Here is a 25,321-nt window from a genome sequence, read left to right on the forward strand (position 1 = left end):
TTGTCCTGTTTGCCTGAAAAAAAATGTTCACTTGACGTTCCTGTATGTCTCAGGAGTGGCATTTCTTGGTGACAAGTACAAGGGTTTAAGAGACCTTTACAGAGTTCTGATGACACTTCTTCTGGTCCATTTTAGATAAGGCTGGATCTCCACATGCATGAAAAAGAAACCATTAGATTTTATTTTCAGATACAGAAATAAGTTACAAGATGATAAGAGACGTGGACACGCCACACAGAATTGGATTTGATACGCTGAATCTGTGAAATCAGAGATGTGAGTCTCTTTATAACCACATTCAGCATGGTGACTGATGGCAAGGGAAAATGTCATTAAAGATCATTTGGGCAAGAATGAGTGATTTTAGACACTCCTTGCAGACTAGATTTGGGAAGAAAGTTCAGACTATGATATTGTTTTCAGGACAGATCTTAGGGGTTGCTGGAGGGAATTAGGATCAGTCTCCTGTGATAGCGTGGCACAACACAAAGCAGTGTCCCTTCCAGACCTTTCTGTTTAATAACTTCTGTGATATTTTGTACAAATCCATGGCTAAAGTCACAAATAAAAGGTACAGAAAGCGGCTGAGCTGTAAACCATGCTGGAAAAACTCCTGGGAGTGCCAGTTTCGTATCCAGGAGGGGGGATATCCATGACCCTTTCAGTCGTACTCTGTTTCCTTCTGCTCTGTTTCCTTCTGTTGCAGCCCCACAACTTCAACCCAAGCAAAGATTAAATCCTTGATCCTTTCCTGCCTTCATCTTCATCATCACAGAATGGTTTGGGTTGGAAAGGACCTTAAAGAACATCCTGTTCCAAGCCCCTGCCTGGCAAGGAATATTTTCTACTATCCCAGATTGCTCCAAGCCCTGTATAACCTTTTCTTGAACACTTCCAGGGATGGGGCAGCCACAGTTTCTCTGGACAACCCGCTCCATTGTCTCATCACCCTCACAGTGAAGGAGTTTTTCTGAATATCTCACCTAAACCTGCTCTTTCAGCTTGAAGCCATTGCCCCTTGCCCTATCACTCCACGCTCTTGTCTCCAAGGAGGACTTTTCTCCTTAGCTCACCCTGCCTGGTGGCTGAGGGGGAGGACAAGCTGGCACAAGACCATGGCCAAGAGCCACAGGGCACCATCAGTTCCGCATGGTTGACAGCCCTGTGGATCCCAGGAACCCACCTCCCTCCTGCTCCAATCCTGTGCCCTCCCTGGGCGCAGCCCACCAGCTGGCACGGGGTGGTTTGGCTGCTCGGGTCAGCAGCAAGACGTGGTCATGGCTCAGGTTGGGCATCTTCTAACGTGAGAGGTTGCAACACCTCCCTACCTCACCAATCTCCATGGGAACAGGGCAATGAACTCCCTGTTCTCCAGACAGTCACTCCTCCACCCCCTTTTGTTCTGTCCCAGAGCCTTTATATGCAGAGGCACTGCCTGTGCTCGGTCTCGGACAGCTTCTGTTCACACTGGTGTTGTCTCCATCCCTGCCAAAGCTACCTTGCTGCCAGCTGCCAGTCATGAGAATCCTTTTCTTCCTCGTCGCTGTTCTCTTCTTCCTCTTCCAGGCTGCTCCAGGTAAGGCTGACAAGAGATGAGATGGAGGCTGAAAGGGTGAAGATGCAGAGAAGTTCATTAGATCCCAGTGCTGAGGGTCAGATTACCTCTCTGCTCCTGGAATCCACAACTTTCCTATTAGAATTCGCTTTTCCTGGTCATTGTCCTAATTTTCAAGCTATCAATTCAAGGTTCTTGGTAGTCATACTGATGGTTTCTTTCTAACATGTGATGACAAGATGAGAAAAAAATGATGGTCCTGTAATGACCTAGGTGCCAGAAAAAGTTTTGGAGCAGCTCATCTTGAATGCCTTCATGTGGCATGCCCAGAACACCCAGAGGATCAGGCACAGCCAGCATTGGTCCATGAAAAGCTGATCCTGCTTGACCAATTTGATCTCCTCTATGACAAGGTGTCCCATTTAGTGGATTAGGTATCTAGCTGGATTTTGGTAAATCCTTGACACCATTTCCCACAGAATTTTCCTGGAGAAATTGGCTGCTCATGGCTTGGAGGGATGCACTGTTCACCGGGTTAAAATCTATCAGGATGGCCAGATCCAGAGAGGTGTGGGGAATGGAGTTAAGTCCAACTGAGGCTGTCACCAGTGGTGCTCCCCAGGGCTCAGTACTGGGGCTGGTCCTGTTTGATATTTTAATGAAATAATTTAATCCAGATGAGGAGACTAAGGGTAAACTTAGCAAATTTGCACATTACACCAAGTTAGGAAGGAGTGTTGATCTGCTGGAGGGCAGGAAGGCTCTGCAGAGGGACCTGGACAGGCTGGATCCATGGGATGAGGGTCAAGAAGGTCAAATTCTGTTCACATCAACCCCTGCAGGCTGGGAGAATGGCTCAAAAACTGGAAAAGACCCTGGGGGTGCTGAAAGCAGCTGGACATGAGCAAGGTGTGCCCAGGTGGGCAAGAGGACAAGGGAACCTGGGCTGTCCCAGCTCTGGGGGAGCAGAGTCCCTTGTGCTGGCACTGCTGGGGCATCTCCAGTGCTGGGAAAACTTCTGGGACCCTCACGGCGAGAGAGACATTGAAGGGCTGGAGCATGTCCAGGGAAGGGAACGGAGCTGGGGAAGGGGCTGGAGCACCAGGAGGGGCTGAGGGAGCTGGGAAAGGGGCTCAGCCTGGAGAAAAGGAGGCTCAGGGGGAACCTTTGGCTCTGCACAACTCCTGACAGGAGGGGACAGCCAGGGGGGGTCGGGCTCTGCTCCCAGGGAACAGGAACAGGATGAGAGAAAATGACATCAAGTTGTACCTGGGAAGGTTTAGATTGGATGTTAGGAAACATTTGTTCACCAGAAATTCTCTAACCCTGGCATAGCTGTCCGTGGAAGTGGTGGAGTCCCTATCCCTGGGGGGATTTAAAAGCTGTATGGATGTGGCACTTGGGGACACGGGTCAGTGGTGGCCTTGGCAGTGCTGGGGATGGTTGGACTCACTGGTCATGGAGGATCCAGGGACCCTTTTCCAACTTGAACAATTTCCTGAAGATTTTATTGAAGCAAATCTTAGAATAATACTAAAGATGTAACCCAGCAACATGAGAGCTTTCTCTTCTCACATTCTCACCCACATGTCCTTGACCATGTATTCTAGATTAGAACACCTCATGTGTTTTTGGAAAAAAATGTTATCTTGACTGTTGCTTTTTGCCTGAACTCTTTGCCTGTATTGTCCACATGCATTAAGTGGTTTTGGAGCCCATGTATCATTCCAGGCTATTTGGGTGTCCTTGAAGCAGCTGAAGTAGTCTCAGTTTGATTTGCAGTAGTCTCAAATTTGTACCAGCTTTCTTAGATCATCAAATGTCTGTCTACTCACAGAAGAAATGTAGAACCATTGAGACAAAATCTGCACTACTTGTTTTGGGATTGCCTTCTTGGGCTTTTCCTACTTCATGCACTACAAAATATGTTATTTATATTAAGACACCCTGTGACCCCTGAGATGGCTGCAGGACTGCTACAATTCCAGTAAAATCTCTGGGGAAAGGGCCACCAGTTATTTGCTATCTCTTCATAAAGATTATACGTATAAAACAACACAGGGCTTTTTAATTTAAGAGATAAGGAAGCCAGAGTAAAATCAGCTGAGTGACATCAAAAACATGTAATCCTTGAACAATATGTGACTAAGAGAAAGGACTGGAGAATCACCGGGACCAAGTGGTTAAAATATTATAGACCTGATTTAGAATAAAGCTGTGACTTACAATAAAGCCTGATTTAGAATAAAGCCTTTCAAATTAGGGATGGAATCTAATTTGATGACAAAAACCTTAGCATGCTGCCGGGTAAATCTCATGCCTCAAGTCACCAGTCCTCTGCCAGGACAAACAAACATGAATTTTCCCCATTTTTTTGCAGCTTACAGCCAGGAAGCCGCTGACACCCTCGCCTGCCGGCAGAGCCGGGGCTCCTGCTCCTTCGTGCCCTGCTCTGCCCCTCTGGTTGACATCGGGACCTGCCGCGGTGGGAAGCTAAAATGCTGCAAATGGTAAGAGGAATTCCTCCAGGGAAGTGCTAATGCACCAAAAGCAAGCAGAATCACTGGGCTTTTCCCAGTTTCAGCATCAGAGCCCCTTCTCCAGCCCCCTACATCCTCCAAAAAGTACCTGCTAATTGCTGGGGTTGGTGTGTGGTGAAAACAATACAGAGTTTTTGTGGTGTTGGAATACTCCAGAGACAAAGAGAGACTGCAAGAGTCACAGGACAAGGGGCAATGACTTCAGTCTGACAGAGAGTAGATCTGGATTGGATGTTAGGAAGGAATTTGTCCCTGTGAGGGTGGTGAGGTCCTGGCACAGGGTGCCCAGAGAAGCTGTGGCTGCCCCTGGATCCCTGGAAATGTTCAAGACCAGGTTGGGAGGGGCTTGGAGCAACCTGGGATAGTGGAAGGTGTCCCTGGTATTCTGGGGCATCAGCAGCCACAAGTGAGCAGCTGTGGTGTGTGCTGAGAGGTGTCAGCTCCATTCTGTATTTTATCTGGGTTGTCTCATGCCCAGAAACATAGGTCCAGCTCACAAGAGTCTCCAGCTGTCTTTACCCTCCTGTGTTCCCCATGTCTCCAGCAGTCTGAGGTGTCAGGGTATGATTTATTTGTTTGGTGGATGAGCTAAGCACCTGACTTTTCTCTGCAGGACCCCCAGCTCCTAAATCTGACACCTCACTGACCACTCAGATGAGAGCTCTGGACATCTGAGACATCTCCCATCTCTTGACATCGATGGATCCTGTCCTCGGTGCCCTGGGGAGCCTTTCCCATGGGGGTGGAGGCCCTCAGGAGCACAAGAACATCTGAGGAGGAGTTCTTGTCCAATAAAAATATTTGCAGTTTCAATTCTAATAAAAACAAGTTATTGTGAAACCACGTTGCTGATACTTGCTCATGTATGTCAGGGTGGATTTTGTTTTTACTGTCTATAAAAATCAGCCTGTAAATGAGTTTTATTTAACTGCAGTAAATCCATGTGTCATCAAGCCCTGTTAAATCACCCTGTGTTGCAGTGGTTTATGTAGCAACATTTTTATTATTAACTGGAAAAGCATTAGAGCCTATTCCAGCCCAGAGCTGGGATTCAGGAGACAGGCTCAGTCCTCTGCTCCTCTCCAGGGCTGCATCTGCCAGCTCAACCTGAAATATTTGGAATACAGAGAAGCCCCAGGGTGGCAGAAGGACTTGAAGCTGTGTGACCACATTCACAAGATTCTGTTCCTGCTGTCTCTAGTTAGTGTAGACCAGCATCACATCCATGGAATTTAATTTCTCTGGATCCTAAGCTGGTCAGACTGTTTTTCCCTGCACTGCTCTGTCTGGAGGCAGTGGGCTGTGTGTCCATCAGCCTGGATTCTCATCACCAAGACTCATCCCCTCCTTTCCCATCCCCAATGCAAAGGCCACAAGGATTAGGGACAGAGGGTGACCCAAAGTGTCCATGCCATGAGCTCCTGGATGGATTCAGGACTTCTGTGGGTGCTCAGCCTGATCAGTTTGTGCCAGCTCTGCACTGGCCTCATCACACTGGGTTTGGAGCGTCACGGAATCATGGAATGGGTTGGGTGGGAAAGGACTTTAAAGATATCCAGTTCCATGCCACGGGCACCTTCCACTGTCCCAAGTTGTTCCAAGTCCCGCCCAACCTGGCCTTGAAGTTATTCTTGGTCAAATTAATAATGATTAGGACAAGGACCTATTCCTGTCACATGGGTTTGTTTTCCACCCCTTTTCTTGGATAAGTTTACCACAGGGCACATCTCAACTGCTTCCAGGTAAACCCTCCAACAAAAATGCACAGCAAGAGAATTCCTCACAGGAATAAGGAGATTGTTCTTCACAGGGATAACGATCAAACACCGATCTTCCAGGGCAAGTTTATTAAAATTTATTGAGATGTGTAGACTATGAAATATAAACACCTTAGCTGAGCATTCTGGCGTTACTCACATTATTGCTGACTCCTAAAAGAAAATAAAATAACAATAATAACAATAATAAAATAGCTGTTCTGAGGGCCAAAGGAAGAACTTTGCATCCTCTCATGGGCACATACTCCTGCATGCTGGTGACCTCTGGGACAGATGCGGGTTGACACAATAAAATTTCAGCAGCAAAGCATATCTAAAAAATGAAAAATATTGGTCTTTTCAAGAATTGCTTTGGAATTTCTTCGGGTCATTAAAGCTGTTTGTGGAGGGGTTTGTTCTCTTTCTGTTGTCCACATTGTGGCGTGTGCCTGCATGTGTCAAATGCATATTTTATGCTCAAAATTCCACATTTTCCAGTGAGATGATACACCCTTTAAATTGCCAGAAGCTCTGGATAGCCCATCTGTGATGTCAGTGGTCACTAATCATACTGAAAAAAAAAAAAAAAAAAGGGAAGAAACTCTTAGATTTTGTCCTTACAACCTTACAACCAGGAAAGGAATTAAATAAAATGCACAGAAGGGATTGAATGAGCAACAAGGGCTGATATACCTGAATCCAATTCTTCAGGGTATTCACAGACCTGCTGCCGTTGAATTTTAATAATAAATTGATTTTCTACTTTAATTAATAGTGAATTGACTACAATCTGTGCCTGAAGCTTCCTCCTCCTCCTCTTGGAATTTTCGTTATGGAAAAGAGTTTATGCTGCTCAAGTTTTCTTTTTAACATCTCTTGCTACTAATATTGAGCAGAGTTTAAGTAAGAGCCTCCAAATATAAAGGAGTCTGCAGCATTTTACAGGGAAAAAAAGAATCAGAAAATGAAATGTTAGAATCAGTGGAGGCAGAGTGTAAATATTTGTTGCTGCAAATTCATACAGGAATAAAGATATGGGGTGAACTTTAGGATTCCAGTAAGGAATTTGAGGGGAAAAACAATAAATTAATCACAGAATTAAATAATTATTTTGATTTTAAAGGACCTAAAAGACCATCTAGTTCCAACTCCCTGCCGTGGGCAGGGACACCTTTCACTAGACCAGATATTTTAATTTTGTCTAGAAGAGGAAGTTTATGGAACTGTAGGAAAAAAAAAAAATCTGGGAGAACAACATGACTTTCAGGCTGTTATTCTGACTCTGGGACCAGGCAGCTTTTGCAAGGTGAAACATGCAGCTTCCTATGAATCTGACCCAAAAATCCCAGGTTTCAGGACAGAGTACACATTGAGAGATGTGTCCTTTGAAGCCAGTAAAACTCATCATGAGCAGCTTGAACCAGCTAATGGGAACAGCAGAAAAAGGGTTCATTTCTGGCTAATTAATTCTCTCTGCCAAAGAGGTTTCACTGTGATCTTTCCCACGAGGCACTTGAGCTGCACCATTAATGCTACAGAGGGAAGCAGTGAGGAAGTCCTCAGGAAATCCTACATCTGAGTGTGCACCGTCTCTGCTCTTTGCCAGCTTGTTCAGGACGAATTTTCCCTCCAAAGGGCAGAGTAGATGTACAAAAATGTGCAATAAATGAATAATAAACCCCAAGAAATCTGTGGAAATGTTCAAGGCCAGGTTGGTCGGGGCTTGGAGCAACGAGATCATGTTGAAGGTGTCCATGATAATGGGGGTGGAACAGACGACCTTGAAAGGCCCTGTCCAACCCAATCCCTTCTGTGGGTGTGTGATCCATCACATCCTGGACTCACCACGGTCCTACAGCAGGGAATTCCCTGCTGGCAGCGCCCAAAGGGCCTCGTGTGGGGCGGGGGGCAGCGGTCGCTGGAACAGACCCCCCCAGCCTGCCTGCACTGCACCTCGGTGTTGGGGGCACGCAGGAAACCTGGGCAGAATGAAAAATAAAACAATGCAGAGTCGAGATTTGCCTCCCCAAAGAAGACCAGGAACAATCCAGGTTATAGCATGGCAGCAGTCTTGAAGTTTGCCTGCAGGCTGGCCACTTCCACACCTTTAAATTCCCTTATTTTCCAAATTGAGAAGGTTCAGTGAATCCAAGGGACCCATTTGGTGTCTGGTCATTGATAAAAATGAGCACAACACCATGGCAGCACTTTGGGCAAAAGGGACTAAACCCATTTATAATTCCATTTCTATTTATTTCTATTTCTATTTCTATTTCTATTTCTATTTCTATTTCTATTTCTATTTCTATTTCTATTTCTATTTCTATTTCTATTTCTATTTCATTTTTTATTTTTCTATTATTTATCTATTATTTTTTATTATTTTTATTTCTATTTCTATTATTTCTATTATTTCTGTTTCTATTTATTTCTATTTCTATTTCTATTTATTTTTCTATTATTTCTATTATTTCTATTATTTCTATTATTTCTATTTCTATTTCTTTCTATTTCTATTTCTTTTTCTATTATTTCTATTATTTCTAATTCTATTTCTATTTCTTTTTATTCCAATTCCTCTTATTTCTGGTTTTATTTCTATTCCCTTTTTTTTTTTTTTCCATTCTTACAATTTTCCCTCTGCATTTCCTTAGAGTTTGTTTAACTCTTACCTGAAGTGCCCTGGAGCATTAAGAGGAGGATAGCAAAGAAAAAGGAAAAGATCTTCATGTCCAAATTCAGTGCCACCAAATATAACAGATGCTAAGAAAAATAAAAAAAAAAGTCATGCATTTTACCTGCATTTGTCATCACCCACCACAAACACTATTAACGACAAATTAGCTTCAATTCTTAAATAAAATTGGCGTTTATGTGATAGATTAAATGTTCTAGAATGAATCTATAGAAATAACAGTTTTTAAGGAAAAATAAACTTGAAAGCATCCTGTATAAGGTTGATTAAATGTATTTATGATGATAAATATTTTCATTATTTTTCTTTTATTTGAGCAACTCTGCTGAGTCTGGCTGGGATGGAGTTACCTTTAATCATGGCAGCCCATACAACAGTGCTTCATGTTCAAAGCAAGTTACTTCATGACTAAAATATTAATTTTATTTAATTGATAAGGTAACCCTTTCCAATTTCTTTGAATGTAAACACTCAAAAGCTTTAATTGCTCAAATAATAGGAATTTTTTTTATTTTACAAGTGGATTGTCCCTGGATTGTCTCTCCACCATCATTTCTCAGTGAAGATCCCAGCTATGTTTGGAAAATAATGCAAATTAATTTAATAATTAAGAATCACCATCACTGAGTATAACAATCAGCCAAATGCATTACTGAAACACCAAGCACTGACCATTTCAGATATTCATGGGGATTTAATTAAGATGCAATATTCTACGTCTTGGATGATTAATTTCTTTTTAGAGGAGCAACAAATTTTATCAAAAATTAGGTGGTTTTCTCCTCTTTGGTTGAAATTTGTGTGAAAACTTCACCTTTAGCTCACCCAAGAGGACCTGAGGAGAGAGGGGCCAGTGGGTCCTACCTGGTTCCACTCCAGGGAATCTTCACAGAGTGATGTCTCAGCCCAGAACAATTGTTTTTATATATTCTGTGGGTGACAGAGCTGCCACAGAGCAGCTGGCCAAGGACATGGACTTGCCACAGCAATTCCCAGCAGCTGAAATGTCACTTCCCAGCAGCTGATGGGGGACAGTGACCTCTTGTGAGCTCCCTCCCCTTTCCCTGGAACATGAGCTGGCTCTTCCCAAAACGCCTCACACCACCCAGATGTGTGCCCAATGCATCAATCCCTCTTGGCCGGGGGGAAATGATGGCCTGGGACACACAGGTGGGGATCCAGAGGGGACCAAACCCTGCAGGGCTGTCTCTGGAGCCTGCAGATGCATCCACAGCCCCGTAACAGCTGAATTTGGGAAGCTCAGATTTTGGAATTAATCTCCTGTGTGAAATGCAATGAAAGCCCTCTGTGTTCATCCTAGAATCCCAGGATGGCTTGGGCTGGAAGGGACCTTAAAACTCATCCAGTTCTAACCCCTGCCATGGGCAGGGACACCTCTCATTATCCCAGGTTGCTCCAAGCCCCAGCCTGGCCTAGGACACTTCCAGGGATCCAGGGGCAGCCACAGCTTCTCTGGGCACCCTGTGCCAGGGCCTCACCAACCTCACAGGGAAGAATTCCAATATCCCATCCACCCCTGCCCTCTGGAAGTGGGAAGCCATTCCCTGTGTCCTGTCCCTCCAGGCCCTGGTCCCAAGTCCCTCTCCAGCTCTCCTGGAGCCCCTTGAGGCTCTGGAAGGGGCTCTGAGCTCTCCCTGGATCCTTCTCCAGGTGAACACCCCCAGCTCTGACAGCCTGGCTCCAGAGGAGAGGGACTCCAGCCCTTGGAGCATCTTCTTGGTCTCCTCTGGACTCTCCAGCAGGTCCGTGTCCTTATCCTGGAGACCCCAGGTAGGACATCACAAGAGCAGATTGCCCTGCCTTGACCTGTTGGTCCCTCTTTCATTCTCATGGATTTGCCACATCTGTGTTCTGCTTGTCCCACAGAAAATGTTTATGTTTGGATAATTAATTCCAGGGAAGCACCCACCTCTACACAGCCTTTCTGATTCCAGGCGGCCAAAGGAAACAACTTCCACAAAAATATTTTGGTCAAATGTGTGCCCTCAGAGGATCTGGACTGCAAAAACTGGAGCAGCACTGATTTAACCCGAACCCCAAAGGCACCTGTGAGCCCAGATGTTGTGTTTTCATTGTCATACCATCAAGAAACCAGGGAAAAACCCCAACATTCCTGTACCTCAAAGAGCATTCACCTACTCGGGTCTCTCCCAGAAGATGGCAATGAAGAGCTAATACTGAAATTCTCTTCCAGCAATTCCCTCCCCTTCTTCAGAGAAGAGTATGGAAATTATTCTGACAGGGGGGGTTTATGGATTTTTCTCCTTAATTATACTGATGTCTTTTGATTCCCGGCGCTGATATGTGAGTGAATGATGTTTTCTGACAGGCCAGACTCAAAGCCCTCCCTGCTCTGCAGTCTGCTGTGGACTCCTGTGATGGACGAGAAACCAGTCACTGCTCTAAATCAAATTGACAGGATTCAAGGAAATGGAATGAAGCTGAGTTGGGGGAGGTTTAGGTTGGATATCAGGAAAAGTTCTTCACCCAGAGGGTGGTTGGGCACTGAACAGGCTCCCCAGAAAAAGACATATATTTAAATCCCATTAATGTATTATTTAATTGGAAGAATATATATATTTGCTTTACAATATCAAAGAGCATTTATTTGTTATTTGGGTTTTGATTTTGTTCTTTAAAAAAAACCCACAAAAATTTAAATAACTCAAGTGATGAATTGTAAAGAAGCAGAAATAGACACTGTGACTATTGAATGTACACATGTGTTTTTAGAGGCACAGAGCTCTGAACTGAGATTTTGGGGTAACCTCCTGAAAATGAAGTTAAAATAGGATAAAATTATTCTTTCTTCCCACTTTTCCACTTTGTGCATGTGCCACCTGCCCAAAGTGGAACAAAACCGATCCAGGCTCAGTATCAGGATTTGAATCTTAAACTAATTTATTCAACTTGTTCTTATGATTGATGGAAAACTTCCTTTAAATATCTTAAATACTATAATTAAACTCTTAATTCCAATATACTGTTATTTACTCTAAGCATTGTTTTGGCCACTCATGATTACAAAAGTGATACACACAAAAGTGATTTCTTGGCAGTTAAACAGATGCAATTAGAGAATGAATATTGCAAATCAATTAATATTGCATCCAGAAAACATTTTGACTACTAAATGTCTTAGTTCCCTTTTCCTGGAGTACTGTAAGGGACATTTTGTGGAGCCCCCAAAATTATGTTCTCCAAGCATAAATACATATCTGTATGCCTGTACATATAATCTATAAATATTCCATGAGAAACAAAGGCTGGATTTACTCAACTATTTTATATTTTATCTTTGCTAAAAAACATGCAAATAAAGAATATTTTAACTGGGTATTCTAATGTGTTATTTACTCAGGAATAGTCAGGATATTAATTTCAGTAATTGTTTTTTAACATAGACAAATTTTGTAATGGTATTTCTTACTCTCCTGATTCTTTATAGCCCTCCTAGCAAATGCATTCTAACACAGATATATTTATACATAAAATGTTGTTAAAATCAATATGTGGAAGGACTCCTCCAAATCCCAGTTGATTTTTTATCACTGAGCACGTCACAGACTTTGTTCCCAGTAAACATTCAGGTCTCAGTTCCTTTGCTCACACTTAGACCAGTGCTCCTGAGATGTCCCTGTGTCCCATCCTTCCTCCCTGGCTTGTTCTCCTCTCTCCTGATCCTTTTCCATGAATCCCAGGAGATCTCAGCCACTCCAGACCACCCTAAATCACTCTAGGAGCTGGCGTGAAGGCCACTGGGTTAAACCTTGTGTCACCTCAGCTTACCTGTGACAATGGGATGTCCCCAGACACTTGAAACAACGAGGATCCTTCACCTTCTCCCTGCCATCCTCTTCCTCCAGCGTCCTCTGTGCAAATGACAGGAAGGATGACAGACCTTTGGTACGATTGCCCAACGTTTGTCCTCACAGCACCTCCACACCTGGCAGAAAATGGCATGAAATCCATGTGGGAGCAGCCCTGCTGTCCATCCAGTGACCTTGGACAGCCTTGTGGAAAGCTGCCCAGACCTGACTTGGCCAAACTCTGCCTGGAAATCCTGCTGGGGATTGTGAGCAGTGATGTGGAGTGAGCTACCCCTACTCCCTTTGGGAATTGCACCTCTCCCACAACAAAGACCCCCCCAGCTCAGGGAAGGCACAAGCAAACAGGGTTTGTCAGATACTTCCAAAATCCTGGAAATACAAGGATAAAAGTGCTTCTTGGAGATCCGAGAGCAGAAATTGAGCTTTACCTCTCCAAAGCACCAGTAATATTTATCTGTGCTTCCCTGACTGCATTTTAAAGCTGTGATTTATCCCATGTAGAGTTGGCACATCTGGGAACAAACCCTTGATTTCTCTAACCTGAAGGTGAATATCTGAGCTGCCTTTTCAGGACACTCAAGTAGCTGTAAAGCAGATATACCTTGAGGAAGATATTCCCAGCACTAAGATTTCTTAAAATCCACATAGATTTCCACAGCCCACTCTTGTCCTCTTCCTTATGTAATTTCGAGATCCCTTCTAGGCATCAAGGTTTCTGGTTGTCCTGGTTCTTTAGTCCAGAAGATCTGTAAAGCAACACCAGGAGAAGCTTGTGACATTGCCAGTGATTATTTTCCAGGGAAGGAGAGGAAATTTTTCCCTGTTCAAGGCTGGGATGGACGGGGCTCTGAGAAACCTGGGATAGTGGAAGGTGTCCTTGCCCATGGTAGGGGGTGGAACTGGATGACCTTTAAGGTCCCTTCCAGCCCAAACCATTCTGGGATTCTACAGCTAAGGAGCCCTCAGGGTCAGGAGCACTCAGTGCATGTTCCAGGTATTTTACATCACCCTGTGGTCTAACGTGCCTTACACAAACTTGGATGAGTTGCACAAAGATCAGGGGCTCTGTGGTGAAAGCAGTTTCAAAGTGGACCTTTCTTTCTCATTGGAAGAAACAAAACACAGGCTGGAAAAGACTTTTTTCATTGGCCAATGGCTGCATTGGCTCATCCCCAACCCTTTATAGGCGTTTGGGTCTTGGTGTATCTATAGGAGAACAGGAGCAGCAGTAATCCTCCACCTTCTCCTTGGGTAACTCTGCCTGGTTCTGGAGAGCCACCCTCACCTCTTCATCTTTATTAACCTTTCCTTTCATCAGTCTCAGGTTTCTGCTTTGATTAACCCCTTCCCTCTCTTTACTCCTCCTGTGTATACATGTTCTGTAGAACCACGGATTGGCTGCTTGCAGGGCTTCCAGGAGGGCACTGGGTTTGCTGCTCTCCAAGAGGAACAGAGACCTGGGAACCTTCCCTTGAGACATCAGAGGTAGAAATGTCTGTTTTACTCCAGAAACAGACACCCAACCAGCACAGCAGCTGAGCTTTGCATTTCGAGCCACGTCTTGACTGAATGCAGTAATATTTTGAGTTGTTGCCTTAATTAATATTGAAAAGATAGAGATGTCTTTTTTTAGACTTTCCTAAGGATTAAGATTGGCTCATTCTCTGAACCCTTTGTGTACTTCAATATGTGGAAGGAGGATAATTTGTGGGCTTATGCTGGTACCAGAGCAACCTGCTGGTGCTGAAGAGGTCTGGGATATCTTTTTTTCACTGAAGTAAAACCAAAATTAAAAAAAGAAAAAGGAAAACCAGCACCAAAACAATGTAGAATCCCAGAATAACTTAGGTTTTGAGGTAATCCAGGAGTTTCTAGTCTGAATCTGTGCTTAAAGTGGTACTAATCAGGTCAGATTAGAGATGCATTCCTTGAAATTGCTAATACCTCCATGACTGAGGTATTCACTCTGTTCTGTGTCCAAATCCACTGGACAGAGATTTTGGCTTTAGTGTCATTTTTTAATCATCATCTCCTGGTCAGGAGGGAATCCTCTGTCCAGTGCTGTTCAACCTTGTGCTCTCTGCTCAGTGCAGGTAAAGAATCCACATCCCAGCTGTGGCCATGAGGATCCTTCACATTCTCCTGGTTGTCCTTTTCCTGATGCTCCAAGGAGCTGCAGGTAAGGAGTGAGGGGAGTAAAGAAGAAGACTGTATTTTCTTTTGATCACTTTCATGGTAAATGACTCTTCTCTTTGTGCTGTGCAGGACAAGTGTTTCCTAGGCTAGACAATTCTTGTTTTATCCAAAACGGACGCTGCTTCCCTGGGATTTGCCGTCGCCCTTATTACTGGATTGGAACATGTAGCAATGGATATTCTTGCTGCAGAAGGTGAGTAGAAATGCAGGGATCTCTGTGGGAATGGTCCATATCCTCTTATTTTTCCTCCAGAGCAGCATCTTAGAGGCACAGCTCCTGCCACCTGTCTCACTTCTCTGGTGCCAAACCTGCTGGCATAGAGGGGGAATTCACATCCCATGGCAGCCTCTGCTCTGATGTCATGAGATAAGGAGAACATCTGTGCAGAAAACCTACAGGTGGGTAGAGAGACTCTCTCTTCTTCATGCAGGGGGTGGAGTAGCTGAAGAGTCCCTGGATTCACCTTGGAAATCCTTCCTGCTTCTGTTGAGTGGCTCCTGGGAATCACCCTGATCCCATCGCTCCCGGTGGCACCAGTTCCTGCTGCAATGAAAAGCTGTCACAATCTTCCCTTGCAGTGAAGAAAACACCACAAACACGAACCAGACAACAGTGTGGAAACTATTTCTTTCCTCTCCTTTAATAAAATCAGCTATGGTGGCATTCATGTGGTTGAAGTTCTGGTGATTCTTTGTAGGGAAAGAGGGAAACATTTTCCCTGTGAGGGTGGTGAGGTCCTGGCACAGGTTGTCCAGAGAAGCTGTAGCTGCCCCATCCCTGAGAGTGTCCAAGGCCAGGCTGGACAGGGCTTGGAGCAACCCAGGATAGTAGAAGGTGTCCTTGCTCTTGAGTTGAGATGATTTTTAAGGTCCCTTCCAACCCAAACCATTCTGCAATTAAACAAATAAGGACCCCTCAGCACCAAAAGGAGCAGTCATTGCAGTTGCAAAGTGGACTTACCTTTCTTGTTGCAAGAAATGAAATATGGGCTGGAATCCGTGCTTCTGTCTCTTTTCCTTGCCCTCATGGCCTAACAGTGTAGATAAAGCCAAGATAGCTCCGGATGTTTCCTTCAGAGAGCCTCAAGGCATCTGAGAAATTTTGCTTCTGAGTGGACCTTATGCAAAGGAAAACCGGGAGCATTTTGAATCATATCAGCAACACAAAACAGGGAAAAAAATATTAAAAAAGGGAAAGAGTAAAAAAATATATTCCTAAGAGTTATGGGTGCTCAACATAGTGATTTGGTTGTTATCTCTTCAAAAGCAGTTGCTGAACAGTCACAACAGTACCCAGTGAAATATGTTACCAAACTCGGATGGTTTGGACTCCTAATGACTTTCTGGGTGGGTTTGGAGAGGCGACAACATATTTAGAAAAACCCTCTGAAGAGCAAATTCTGGCTCTGTGAGAGACACAGCTGCCACTTGTGTTGTTCTGCAGAATTAGTTCTTGTGGCTCTTAGTGCAAAACACCTCCTCCTGCAATGTTTCTGGGTTTCTTCTATCCCTTCTGTTACTTCTGTGTTTTATTTCTAACAGTCTTACTGCAAATGTCTATTAAAAGTCTGTAGAACAGTCTCTCTCCATTATCCATAAAGGAAGAGCAGTGAAAATAGTTTGTACTTCGATAATTCATTTTAGGATTTCTGGAATTTGGTGAGATTACTCACACCAGTTTTCTCTAGAAAATTGGATTCGGTTTACAAGGGTTCTTTGAATTTGAGAAACTTTGATGTACCTGGCCTGTGTCAAGGAGCTTTGATCACACATATATCACTGCCAGTCACATTCTGGTTCTCAAAAAAGAAAAAGGACTCTGCCCTTGTAACCCAGTACCTTTAATTAGATATCAGGTCAAAAGATGGAGCCAGAATTGTTCATGCATATGTTAATCTTATTGTTTATTCAAGATAACTGCATAATCAATGAAGTATTGAGCTTGATAAAATACATTTTTTGCATACAATTTGAAGCACTTTAATTAGGGGTAACACTAGTGAAAGACATACCTAATATTTCCTTTTTTTATTTTCAAGAGAAAACTCCTAGGAGCAGAGTTTGAGGTTCTCCTTTTTGCTCCTAATTGCCTCATCTTCTGTGCTAGATACAAACTCCTAAGGTAGAGATAAGATCCTCCTTCTTCTCTGGAAGGTGATCTTGGTAAAATTACTCAAACATCGTGATTTTAAAAGGATGAAACATTTCTGCTCCAGACACTTTGCAGTCTCCTTTAAGGACATTTCCCTTTGGAGCACATCCCACCTGCTTCAGGCACAGCAGCTCCTCAGCACTGGATTATTGCACAAAATGCTGATCCCACCATAATAATTGAGAGTGTTTGATTGTCTCTTGCTCAGAAGAACAGGAGCTGTGGATGGGGATGGAAAGATTGTCCACCCTAAGAGCCACGACCCAAAAATCTTGTGGAGTTCTGCCAAAGGTGCTCCATCTCTCCTCTGCTTCTCCCTTCCTCTTATCCAGGCAGAGGTTTTCTGATGGCCTGGATGGGACTGTGGCCATGTGAAATTTATATTAAACGGGGCCAAGGATGCCCAGTGTTAAAGCCAAGCCCTTTACAGTACTTACACATAAAATCTTACAGACAATAAAAACTAACCATGCACCTTTGTTTCCTTGAGGAATTGTGTTGGGTAAGAGTAACAGTTGGCAAGTTAACCACAAACACTTGGCAAGAGGTGAAGCAACTGCAACTTTTGCAATTTTATTCCCCCTATTTTTCAGTTTTATGCCCAGACGTTGATAGACACACCAGAAATCCAATTACCATTTTTTCCTATTGCAGAAACAGTTCACATACAAAATTATCTAGAGAATAAAAAGCTGTGTTGTAGTCATGTTTTAACATGCACATAGGTGATTTCTGTACACTTCTGTGCACCTGTTTACTTGGACAGGGCTCTGAGCTAGGTCTGAGCTGACCTGATCTAGCTGAAGATGCCCCTGCTCATTGCAGAGGGCTTGGACTTATTCACCTTTCAAAAGTCCATTCCAGTTCAGACTATTCTATGGTTCTACTTAAAAACTTAATATCAAAGTAATGAAAAAAATTACTTGACTAGGAGGCAAACTGCCAGTCAGCAATGGAAATATTTCAGTTTTATTTTGGTATTACCTTTAGACACTACAGTACAGTAGTGTCTGTAAGATGTGATGTCATTTGCAGAGGTCTTGGCCAATTAGAGACACCAATCATTCAAATTAACAAATGTATCATTACTTATTACAATGCACTTCATATATCATGTTAAAATACTGCATAAAGAATATATTTTTGTTGACTGAAGGGAGGTTTAAAGTAAAATATGATCTGAGAAAACGTTTCATATCCTAGAATCATAGAAATATAACATGGTTTCGATTGTAAGGGACCTTAAAGATCATTTCATTCCAACCTCCTCAATGCAGACAGAGACACCTTCCACTATCCCAGGTCACTCCAAGCCCCATCCAACCTGGTTTTGAACACTTCCAGGAATGGGGAAGCCACAGCTTCTCTGGGCAGCCTGTGCCAGGGCCTCAGCACCTTCACAGGGAACAGTTTCTTCTTAACATCTATCGCAAACCTGCCTTTTGTCAGTTCAAAATAATTTCCCCTTGTCACTTTTTGTCCATATAAAAAGTCCATCTCCCCCTTTTTCATCATGCCCCTTTAGATTCTGAGATGGAGCCTAAGGTCTCCCTGGAGCCTTCTCTTTTCCAGGCTGAACACCCCAGCTGTCTCCATCTCTTCACAGGAGAGATGCTCCATCCATGCACAAGTTGGGTGCTACTTCCCATGGCAGAAGAAGCAGAGTTCAACAGCTGGCAAACTGAGAGCATATAACCAAAACCTGAATGCTCATCTAAGGCATAATCTGGTTTTGGAATGATCAACTGAAGGCCCTGTGGAAGGCAGAGAGTATCAAAAAATCAACCAGAATCCTGGGAAAAATGCTCAAGTAGGAGCTTTGGGGCCTGAAGGCCCAAAGACATGCTCTGGCACTGGATTTGCCTAAATTTACATATTTCCCATCATCTGGAAGGGTGTCCAGGTGTCGGAACCCAGGACATCTCTCTGGATGCCCTGGATGGCTCAAAGCCCTGGCAGGGAGCTCAGTGACCCTGGCAGGAAGCCAAAGACCCCTGTGGCTTTGAGTTTGACCCATGGAGCAAATTACCAACTTTATATGAAGAATTATAAGTCACAAAAGTTTAAGTAGCATAACAGTAGTTGTCACAGGGTGAAAGGTAGAATTTTGAAGAATTTTACTTTGGGGGTCTAGGAGACAAGATGGAGGAATTTGGGCATTGTCTTGTCCTTCTCCCTTCTTCTTCCTAGCCTCCATCTTCTTGGTGATGGTGGCACTTTGGGATTGGTTTAGAGTAGAAAGTCACTGTCTAACACAGGTGATAGGTATTGGGACATAATTATAAATATCAAATACATAGTTCGTACTATAAAAGACAACACCAGCCCGTGGGCAGGGAGTGTGCCTCAGACTGACCTGCAGAACAGATCTTGGCAGGCCAGACAGAAAATGTTTTAGATAAGAAATAATAAACCGCCTTGAAAATGGCAGCCGAAGACTTCTGATTTCTTCTTGGACAGCTGGGTTGGGAAAAAGAGACTTTTAACATGCCTTGGGTTCATCTCAACCAGAGGGAACCCTGAGATCCAGGGATATAACCATGATGTATTCACTTTATTTGGGTACATCTTGCTTCACTCTGGCATCTCCAGTGGCCACTGGCCAGGAAGAGAATGGACATTTGTTTTAGTTCTATATATCCATTCAGTGTTCTTCTATTCTGTATTTATGGAACAGAAAACTAACTGGGATTGCAGGGAACACACAGATGCTTTGTCTTGCAAGGTTTTAAGTTGCTCCTAGGCAGGGGCATTTCAACCTATGTCCCAAGATGCTTGACACATACCATGGAGGGTTAACGTATCTTACACAAACTGGAGTGTCACAAGAGGTATTGCACGAAAAACATGGGATTTTCCAGGAAAAAAAGCTCAAACAGCTTCAGAGAGAAACCCTGTTTTATCATTGGCAAGTGAAAAGCAACTCGTTTCTGGTTGGATTAGAAGTCATCCAAAAAAAAAGAGCAATTTTTGGATTGGTTCAATGAATGGCTGAGAACAGAAGGCACTTGTCAGTGTCTTTTGGGACTCACCTTATAAAAGAGTATCCCAGTCTCAGAGCCAAAGTCTTCAGGAGGAAAGGGACCAAGAGCAAGTCTTTGGCTTCAGGGCTCACTTGATACCTGGTAATGTCTCAGTTCTTTTCTTTCAATGTCAGCTTTTGTTTTTACCTCAAAAATCTAACTCCCAAACCTCTGTGTTATTAACTTTGTTTGTAACTAAAATGGTAAACCTGAGATTTCGGAACATTTAAAATATTGAATAAGTGATTCAAATATATGCTAATACCTAGAATTCTTTAACAAATTTTTCTGCCTCCTAAGTCCTAGGAAAAATAAATGTTTCTTTGGTTCAGGTTGCTTTAGAGAGGTCTGTGGTCCAGAGAAATTGGTGACCTCTCAGTGGGAATCTACATCTATATATTTCCATTAACTACATAGCCTTTGAATAGAAACATATTATAAATAGTTATACAATATTTTTGTAATGCATAACAGGTATAAAATTATATATTATTTATATATTTATATATTTTAATATAGTATATAATGCATATTTTATTTATTGTCTTTTTTATTTATGTCTGTATTCTAAAACCCTAATTTCAATTTCAGAATTGTTCACTTAATCTCCTCATTTCTCCTGATATTTTCAAATGTATAGAAGCTTGCGTAAACTTCTAATATTAATTTTGAAACAGTTTTGTTCACCCTCTATCAATTCTGTTCTCAGCAATAAGACATTTTGGCACAATCTCATTTCCATTTCTTGCTTGAGAGACCATCATTTGTGACAGATTAGAACTTTCCTGATGTCAGGATATGAAACATTAACTGCCACTTCTTTATCCATAAGCACCCTTCTAGACTATTTTATTCTATGAAGTTAATACTAATATTAGTTGAAACTCTTCCAATGAAGGTATCATATGTTTGCTTTTAAAATTTTCTTTTCAAATAGGAATTGATTTGATTGTGCACTTCCATTCTAGAACTGCTGCCTGTAGACCAAGACTGGAGATGCTGAGCAAATTGACCTCTTGATAAATTTAAACATTACAAAATAAACTTTTTTTTCCCCTGAAGTTTGTAATTTTTACAGTATTATCACCTAGCTTTGCTTTGTGTTGTTTATTTACTAGATAAAATAATTTAGCTACAAATAAAGTTATGGAAGTACTTAAGGCCAGGTTGGATGGGACTTTGAACAACCTGGTCTAGTGGAAGGTGTTTCAGCCCCAGGGGTTGGAACAAGATGAGATTCAAGGGTCCTTCCAATCCAAACCATTCTGGGATTCCATGATTCTGTTCTGGCCAAGGAATCTTTGCAAAATGGAAGAGAAATCTGAGCTATTAAACTATTAAAGTAACTTAATGATCACATGTCCTGAAAACGTTTTGCCTCACACAATAATCAAGGTTTTACTGATTATTTTTGAAAGCTTGAAGATAAAATTAATATAAATGTAATTGCTATTAACACAGTGTGTAACTCAGGAGACTGCAGATCCCAGGGACTGTCTCTTACATCTTCCTTGGTCCTTTTCCCAACAGTGCCACAGCACATCCTCAGCCATGAAGGCCCTTTACCTGCTCTTTTCTCTCCTCTTCTTGGCACTCCAGGTCTCTCCAGGTAAGATGGGAAAGAGATGCTAGAAAGGGATTTTTGTGCACCTGAACGAAAATCCCCAGCACGTTTTAACCGCTTCTATTCCAAATTGCTAGAGGCCAGTCAGGAATTAATCAATCAGCCCAGTGCTTGTGCTAGACCTGCTTTGTAACCTGAGAATGAGAAACCCTTCCACTGCAATTCCCTGCCCTGCAGAGCAAGGGGGAAGGAAACATTTTGTTCTTGTTGCAGGTTTGTCTTCACCCCGGAGGGAAATGCTTTTCTGCAGAGGAGGGAGCTGTCACTTTGGAGGATGTCCCTTCCACCTGGTTAAAGTTGGAAGCTGCTTTGGGTTCCGCTCCTGCTGCAAACCGTGAGTTTGGGGTTCACCAAGGCTCATCTGCAGGATGAGCAGAGAAATAGTAAATAGTTTGCCTGTCTCTTAAAACCCCAAGGTGTTCCTGAATATTTAAATTAGGTATAAGGAGAAAGAAAACCTATTCTGCCATGAGGACAGTCAAGTGTTCTGTGTTGACTCAAGTGTTACGTGTTGCCCAAGAAGTTGGGAAATGCTCTCAGGAACAGGGTGAAGTTTTTATTGTAAAATTTGCTGTAAAATTAAGTTATCATATGAAAAACAGCTTTCTATTTTCACTCAGGAATGAATAAACTCACCCCAGAATCTAGGGATATCAATTTAATTCCCTGCTTTTTTCCTAAACAATAGGGAAACAGTCTCCTTACTCACAGGTATGATTGCATACAGCTGTCCCAACATGACTACAAATGACACGAGCTATTTTGGGAAGGGTTTGTGTCCAGGAGGGAAAAAAACATGGGCTGAGAGTGAGTAGGGAGGGAATAAGAAAATCTGAATTCTTCTTTTCCTTTGTGCAGGCCTTGGAACCTAAGAGAAGTTGATGAGCCATTCATTGAAGAATAATGAAAATTTCTTCTAAGCCTACAAAAAAATTTACTTGGAATCTCCTTACTCCTAAACCCACTGGATCCTGCTGCAAAGCCTCACACTCCTTTCATTGCCTATGCAAAAGGCTTTATGATGTAGAGTAAATCCAAATGTGTTCTGCATTGCTTTCTCTCCTTCTAAATAAATTGTTGTTGGTTAGCATTGGTCACTGTAACCTGGGTCATGATCCTGCCTGGAGTTTGACACACAAACTCCAGAGGGCAACAATTCATGGTGCAAACTGCTCCTTAATTTGAGTTTTTCTGAGCCATACAGCTCTCAAGGTCTACACAGCCCTTAACCCACAGTGCCAAGAGAAAGGCTGGCTAAAAGAACTCAGCTTCCCTTTGTCAGAATGAGTTCAGATGCCAAAATCCTTTATTTCTTACTGCACAGAAATCTTTCCTTGGGAAAACAGGAATGGTTAAAACCCCTCATTCCCCACCTGGAAGCCCTGGGCTCAGTGTAACCCTCCTTGGCAGAGACCCTGGTGGGAGCTGTGTTGCTCCAGACCCCATCCCACCACATGGCAGAGGAACTGCCTTCCCTCATGAGCACTTGGGATAATCCCATGGGGACACCTCAAGGAGACCTTTGTGGACCTTACAGAAAAATAGATTTCCCAGGGGAAATCTGCCCAGGGGACATCACAAAGGGGCCCCCTGGGTCAGATGGGTAAGCTGGGTAGCCCTGCAGGGTGGGAGCTGGGGGTCTTCTCCTCTCCACAAACCTGGACACAACATGAGGTTAGAATGGCTTTCCCTTGCTAAGGCTGAGTTCACCCTCTGTGGAAAATGCCTCCATGATCATGATCCATGAACATGTGTGCTCATAATGAGTGGCTCTGGTTCTACTCATAAAGATTTCTGTATCCAAGGATGCCGCAATGGCCAATTCCAAATTTCCAGCTGGGTATGAAGCACTCAGCAGAGATGCCAGGGTGTTGCTTATTGGCATTTGCTACCATTCTGTTTCACTGGAGAGCTTCATCCACTTCCCAATTCCAACAAAGGTGCCTCTACCTGCAACTGTCTTTCTCCAAAACATATGACATCCTAAATGAAATATTTCATATTTGTCTCAGGACAATGGTTTTGGCAGCAAAACTCTGCCAAGTGGAGGAGTTATGGAGAAGAAGGCTCAAAAGAGTTTTTTATTTGCTGCCTTACTCAAAAAGCAGACTCATACATACCAAAACATAAACCATAGAGACTGAGTTACCTGGGGGTATTCGGCCTGGAGAAGAGTGGGCGTGGAGACACACTGGAGCCCCATCCAGTGCCTCAAGGAGATCCAAAAGACCAGGAGAATGACTTTGGGCCAGAGCCTTGAGCAAAAGGAAAAGAGAGAATGGCTTCAAAGGCCACAGATGACAAGGTTACACTGGATATTAGGAAAAAATATTTGGCTCTAAGGGTGGTGAAGCACTGGTACAGGTTGCCCACAGGATCTGTGACTACTCCATACTGGAAGTGTTCAAGGCTAGGTTACAAAGGGTTTGGAGCAACCTGGGACAGTGGAAGGTGTCCCTGCCCATGGCTGGGGGTGGAATGAGATGATCTTTCAGGTCCCTTCCAACCCAAACCATTGCAGAGTTGATCCTGTGAGCTTATGCAAGAAGGATTCTGCTTCCCCTGTTCTGGCCTGGTGCCTGTGCCTGCACCCAGCAGTTCCTGTGCCCATCCCAAGGATTTCCCTGCTGGCCCCACAGCCCGTTGCTGCTGTGCTGCGGGTGTCACAAGAGGTGTTGCATGGGGACAGCGGTGACATTGATTGCAACAGCCCCACCAGGCCCCTCAGCCTCTGGCCCTGCAGCAGCAGGGAGGGACCAGGGCCAGCCCCAGCACCCCAGCACACTAACACCCATTTGGCAGTCCCAGGTGGGAGGGTCTGTCCCACCCACTGGAAATAGGGAAAAACCGGCGTGTTTGGGGCGCAGGGACACTCCCTGAGCTGGACTCTCCACACAAGTGTTTCCTGCTTGGTTTGTTCCAGACAGACCTTGGTGTGCTCTGAACCAACACCTTTCTCAGGTAGGTCACTGGGGAATCTCTTCCAGCCCACCAAGACATTTCCCTGCTCTCTTGCTCCTTCCTGGGTCAGTGCTGCACAGGGGTGGGGAGTGGGCTGGCTGGGAATCCTGGGAATGATCTGGAGTTGAGGATGGATGCTTGCAAGTGGAGCTGGGAAGACTTTCCTGACTTGAGGAAAGCAGAGGGGATTCTGCAGGGTGTCTGGGCAGCAGGCTGTGGGCTGTTTGGGGAATGGACAGCATTGGATAAGACTTCATTTAGCTTGGCCTCTCCAGGCACAAAGATCCCCCTGAATCCTTGGCCCTGCTTTGGTTCTTGGTGTGTTCCCTCTGCAGCCCCAAGAAGAGCCAGGACAGGCAGCAGCCATGCGCATCCTCTACCTGCTCTTCCCCTTGCTCCTCCTGCTGGTGCACAGTGCTGCAGGTGAGAGGGACAGAGGGGAGATGGCTGAGGTGGGAACCCCCATCACAGGGGTTTTCCAGGTCCTGGTAAGCGGCCACAATTCTCAGGTATTTATAACATTTGGGAGGGATTTGCTGTGCGGAAGGTCTGGGCATCTGAGGATCCAGCACAAAAATGCCTGTAGCTCCTGCTGGTCTTTCCTTTTCTCTTTCCCCACATGCACACGTAGCTGTGGAAAAAATGCACTCTGAGTGGAGAGTTTAAGATGTGGGGTTTGGTGCTCAGTCCCCATACAAGATTGGGACTCAGAGCCAGCAGCAGCTGCTCTGGAACCAGACACATTTTTGACAGTTATGCCAAACACACTTTGGCCTCTTTCCTTTTTCTGCAGGATCCTCCTTGGGTCCAACAAACAGGAAACAGTGTCAGCGAGAAAAGGGATTCTGCTCACTTCTGAATTGCCCCTTCCCCTTTGGCATCGCGGGGAAATGTTCCAGGTTTTACTTTTGCTGTAAAAAGTAAGTTTTGGAATTACAAAAGCTGCTGTCATGGCAGATGTTATTTA

General features: G+C 43.9%; 2 protein-coding genes across 4 annotated transcripts; both read left to right on the top strand.

The window, feature by feature from the left end:
- The first annotated feature begins 203 nt into the window (after window positions 1–203).
- Window positions 204–4,935, top strand: LOC135295837 (gallinacin-9). Of its 3 annotated transcripts, XM_064411611.1 has the most exons (4): window positions 204–276; window positions 1,412–1,576; window positions 3,936–4,065; window positions 4,709–4,935. In XM_064411611.1, exons 2-4 carry the CDS (start codon window positions 1,519–1,521, stop codon window positions 4,722–4,724), a joined length of 204 nt encoding a protein of 67 aa, XP_064267681.1. In that variant the 5' UTR covers window positions 204–276; window positions 1,412–1,518; the 3' UTR covers window positions 4,725–4,935. The 3 variants fall into 3 exon arrangements, with proteins under 3 accessions (XP_064267681.1, XP_064267680.1, XP_064267679.1); XM_064411610.1 differs by lacking the exon at window positions 204–276 and having other exon boundaries at window positions 1,288–1,576; XM_064411609.1 differs by lacking the exons at window positions 204–276; window positions 4,709–4,935 and having other exon boundaries at window positions 1,415–1,576; window positions 3,936–4,069.
- A 14,860-nt stretch (window positions 4,936–19,795) lies between these two features.
- LOC135297854 (gallinacin-2) lies at window positions 19,796–22,436 on the top strand. The gene is made up of 4 exons (XM_064415804.1): window positions 19,796–19,871; window positions 21,300–21,378; window positions 21,607–21,727; window positions 22,252–22,436. Exons 2-4 carry the CDS (start codon window positions 21,321–21,323, stop codon window positions 22,295–22,297), a joined length of 225 nt encoding a protein of 74 aa, XP_064271874.1. The 5' UTR covers window positions 19,796–19,871; window positions 21,300–21,320; the 3' UTR covers window positions 22,298–22,436.
- Window positions 22,437–25,321: the final 2,885 nt, after the last annotated feature.

This window comes from Passer domesticus, chromosome 3 (genome assembly GCF_036417665.1).
Source record: "Passer domesticus isolate bPasDom1 chromosome 3, bPasDom1.hap1, whole genome shotgun sequence".
NCBI classification, from domain to species: Eukaryota; Metazoa; Chordata; class Aves; order Passeriformes; family Passeridae; genus Passer; species Passer domesticus.